The sequence below is a fragment of the Aplysia californica genome, unplaced genomic scaffold (genome assembly GCF_000002075.1).
Source record: "Aplysia californica isolate F4 #8 unplaced genomic scaffold, AplCal3.0 scaffold00330, whole genome shotgun sequence".
In the NCBI taxonomy this organism is placed as follows: Eukaryota; Metazoa; Mollusca; class Gastropoda; order Aplysiida; family Aplysiidae; genus Aplysia; species Aplysia californica.
Genome location: NW_004797600.1, coordinates 258,503 through 263,073, shown reverse-complemented (window position 1 = coordinate 263,073; position 4,571 = coordinate 258,503). Strand labels below are relative to the sequence as shown.

At 45.6% G+C, this 4,571-nt stretch overlaps 1 protein-coding gene across 1 annotated transcript; it reads left to right on the top strand.

Annotated features, from left to right (window-relative positions):
• Positions 1-1,011: 1,011 nt before the first annotated feature.
• LOC101845342 (mucin-5AC) lies at positions 1,012-3,103 on the top strand (the record flags this gene model as incomplete). The annotated part of the gene is given in 3 exon segments (XM_013084948.2): positions 1,012-1,294; positions 1,670-1,835; positions 2,952-3,103. Coding segments are annotated over 3 exon segments (567 nt in total), but the record flags the coding sequence as incomplete, so codon positions are not given.
• Between the last annotated feature and the right edge of the window lie 1,468 nt (positions 3,104-4,571).

Below are 4,571 nucleotides of genomic sequence, written 5' to 3'. Positions count from 1 at the left end.
CCCGTCCCTCCAAATGAAGTCGTATCAATGCAACCAATGAGAAATGTGGCTTAAAGTTTGTAGTACCTACTGACCCCTTTCCTGCCCTATTGTTCGACTTTCGGTTTTTCGCCTTTTTCATTCTTTGTTCTGTTTTGTTCTGTTTTGTTTTGCTTTTGGGGGGCTTTGTTGTTGTTGTGTTGCTGTTGTTGTTGTAGCTGCTGCTACTGCTGTTGTTGTCGATGTTGTTGTTGCTGCTGTTGCTGCTGTTGCTGCTGCTGCCACCGTTTGTTTGTTGGAGGAGAGGGTGGAGGTAGCCATTACTGTTTTCAAGACCACCCTCACACTACTCACAGGGTCATATCTACATTAGGCTAAATATGATATCAGCCAATGACACTGTCAGTGGCAATAAGAAACTTTAATTGTGTGAGTAAATTAAATCTGCTCCTGTATGTTGCTCTGAATAAAAATGAGCTGCCACCTGACCGCATCGTTTACACCTTTCCGATACTGATTTGCTGGTGTTCACTTGAGCACGCCAACTTCTCAGTTAAGCTGGTTCGATTCTCCAGAGGGTTTTCTTGAACTACGATTGTTTAGGGAATTCTCCACGCCCTCCGCCAACTTGGCTCAATCTTATACTGGAGATGGTCAGTTAGTTCGAAGTTCAGGATTGTTGAATAACCTTTTTTATTTGTATAGGCTAAATCCACTTTTTTCCAAACTGTACAGCACCATATCATACTACATTAACTACACCACAAAACTTCTCACCCCGTTCCGCCACATGACACCATGCCACAACCCACTACACCCCACCACAGTACAGTACAGCACAGCATAGCACGGCACACCACATCACATCACATCACAGCACAGCACAGCACAGCACAGCACAGCACAGCACAGCACAGCATAGAACACTGCACCTGCGCCTAACATACGAGACTTCAGAATAGTAAAGTATAAGCCAAGCCCTAGGCTTTCTCACTAGGTCAAGCCCCATGTATCGTCCTGTTTCCCTTCCAGGCGTCCAGTGTTCGCAGTCCGGGCTCCCGCCTCCACCTGCAGCCCCTGTCCCACACGCCCACCACCCACCACTTCTTCCACGTGGGCCGAGGCTCCACGCCGGCCCAGCTCTCCACCTCTCGCACCCTCCCGTCCGCCAAGATGTCGGCTGTAGACAGCGTCAGTTTCCATGGCAACAGTCAGGCCAAGAGGACGTTGACCAAGTCGGCCGCTTCCTCTTCCGTCCCGCCCCATCCGGCCAAGTCCGCGGGGTCCACCAGCCGGCCAGCGGACAACCTGAAGGGTAGGCAGTTCGTGCGTTTGTTGACATACTGGTTTGTTTGTTTGTTTATGTACGAGCGTATGTGTGTGTTTGGTTACTTGTTTGTGTGTGCTATTATCTGTGCGTTTATTGGCGTCTGTGGTGCTTTGCTGTCACATACAAAAGATTTCAGTTCGATTCCCAAGTGGGTGGGGGGGAGGGGTTGGAGGGGGGAGAGGAGGTAAATTCATTGTCTCCATGTCTACCATGATGTTGCATCCCACTATCCAACTCAGCCAGGGTTGTCCTTGACAGAGAGGGTCAAAGGAGAGCGCCATCAAAATGATCTAAAATGTATCAAACGTGGTATAAATAAATAAATGGTTCCCAAATTCATACACCCCCTCCCCCTTCTAGAGACAAGCCAGAGCATCGACTTTAGCACAAGCATCCCCCAGGACTTGGCGGTGACCGGCGATGACGTAGACGACCATATCCACAACCCGGACATCCTGCTCACCTCCAGCACGGACTGTGATGACCTCAGCATCCTCCCACCGCCCAAGAAAGTCTTGCCCAAAAGGTCAGTCCCGCAAACTCCAAATCGTCGCCGTATACCAGAGTTTGTCAACCTTTTGCACAACTAGCGCTCACTTTCTCCACCTTTAGGGGGCTATTCATAGTGTCCACCCGGGTGACGGCCGAAGCCTACTCTTATCGGTTTTAGACCACCAAGGGATATTTAACGTGCGCAGCTTGCACATGGACCTCCGAGATTTTTTTGCCTTTGTCCAAGAAGCGAGATGTAGATCTTTCCTACCAGAAGATTAGGGGTGTGGCTGAAAGACAGCAGTAGTGTCAGGAGCCCAGAGGATGGGGCAATTAAAGGCGGTGAGGGGGTGGGGGCAGAAAGTGGAGACGAAAGCAGACAACAGAACATTGCTTGAGAGCAGGAAAGGAGGTGAAAGGAGACGATTTTAGAGAAGAAAATGTTTCCGTGGCTACCCAGATGTGAACCCGGGACCTTTGAATTAAATAATATCTGGCACTACCCGCCTGATCCCCATCGCTCACCAAAAGTACAAATCACAAAATCGCCCACTGCTGTATGCCGCAAAGCGGCGCTTAAATACATGGAAGGCTACATTATCTTACAGTTTATAGGAGAACAAAAACTGTTTTCTTTCACAAGGTTTTTATTCATGATCACATAGGCATTGTAAAAACATGTATGGAGTTTTATTGATCAAAGTGAACTTTGTTATTATGGTAGTTATTCTGAAATAGTCCATCTGTAAATTTTTATCAAAATATGAATATCCAATAATCGTGTGGTTACCGTACGGCGACGGTATACATTCCAAAGCAAAATGTTTGTCTGTAAGCCTAGAGTCTGTACATGTGTTCGTATCATGGATTTAAATCTTTCCTACTTCTTTTTAAAATACTTTATAAAAAACGGACTTTTTACTGCTCTAGTCGTTATTAATGTTACTTTATAAACTTTGGTATGAGCTTCTGTGTGTGTGTGTGTGTGTGTGTGTGTGTGTGTGTGTGTGTGTGTGTGGGGGGGGGGGATCAGAGAGTTACCTCATTAAATTGTGTGTTTCAGAGAGTTACCTCGTTTATTGTGTGTTTCAGAGAGTTACCTCGTTTAAAGTGTGTTTCAGAGAGTTACCTCGTTTATTGTATGTTTCAGAGAGCTGCCTTGGGTGTTCCGCTACAAGGTGAAGCGAGGTATGAACACTCTCTCCCGGATCATGGCCTCCAAACCCACACAGGGCGTGGCACTTCACTCCAGCCACGCCTTCTCCTGAGTCAGATGACGCTGAACATAGCCCTTTATGTGTGGACGGGAAGTGGGCAGGGGGGGAGTTGTGTTTCAACTTACCTGAATCAATAAAAATAATGGTCAAATTTTGTTTGGGGCAGATTAGGACTTCGATGAAAGGAAATTAAAGGGGCTGATGGCACGAGAGTATCCACAACTACCCCTGTGCAAAGTAGGCCTGTTGATTTATTACCGGCACACCAACGACGAGTAAGAACAGCGAAGTTCCCTCATCGACAGTAATACCTGAGTAGAATGACATCGAAATTTTGTTTCTAGAAGTTAGCAGAAGGTCAAGTGAAATTCCAAATTAGATTTACGGAATTCATGTGCGAGTAGCTTTTTGACAAAGCTCTGTTCACTGTTCATAGAATAAAGGATGCTTATGTTTAAAACTGAAAATAAGGAGCAAAGTTAGATTATAGTACATGTATAGGTCTACAGAACCTTTCAGAAACGAAACAAAATGTCCTCATCACCGCTAGTGAAATTGAAAAAGAAAGAGACTCTTAGAGAGAGAGAGAGAGAGAGAGAGAGAGAGAGAGAGAGAGAGAGAGAGAGAGAGAGAGAGAGAGAGAGAGAGAGTATTTAGTGTGGCTAGTAGGAGAGCGCCAAGTTCTTTTTAAAATTTTGAAGGAGGGGCGGGGCAGGGATTGCTCCAAGTCCAAACGACCCTTATCGTGTATTTACTCCATAGACTTCTACATGTAATTACTTATAATATAACTAGGCTGGTGTTGTGCGTACCCGTGGTGCGCACCAGCGCGGTGAAATTTTGAATAAAAAACAAAGAGCGGTGGCCATGACAGTTCTCGGTCTAAAATATTAAAATTCACATATGTGCTTTGCTAAAGCTCTATGGGATAATACTTTTGAAGATCTAGTTACTACATGGATCTTATATAGTACATAGTAATGTGTCGGGATTTGGGGAATCACATTCCTGGCATAAGCCAGCTGTTATTCCAAGAAATGCGTTCGAGTAAGTACCGGTATGAGAAAACATGAGCACTGACAAAGTGTTTAGAAACAATATATAAGAATAAGGCCGGTGCTAGCCGCCCGATCTGGGGTGGCTAGCGTTTCGCAACTCGAACGAATTCGGTGGATTAGTCTGACGCTACTGCCCAGTGGGGATTTCTCATTTTTCTTGCAACTTTTTTGCAACTTGTGCTATTTTCCAATACAACTTTCTCCGGGACTTCCCTCGCGAGTTGACTAGATCTAGATCTATCACCTATCACTCTTTATTATTATTCATCGGAATGCCGGTGACAAAATCATGTAAAAATAGAAATGCTGTGTTGTGATGTTAATAACGATTCTCTACTACCAATATGTTTCAATTGCCCTATCTCGCGTCCGAGCGAGACTTGGGCGCGACCTTGTCTTAGTGTGTGACGGCCCGTGATACGAGTGTAAACAAACGTTCCAGCGCTGAGTTGAAAGCGAACAATGTTGTCTGCGGGCGGAGAGAGAAAGAGAGAG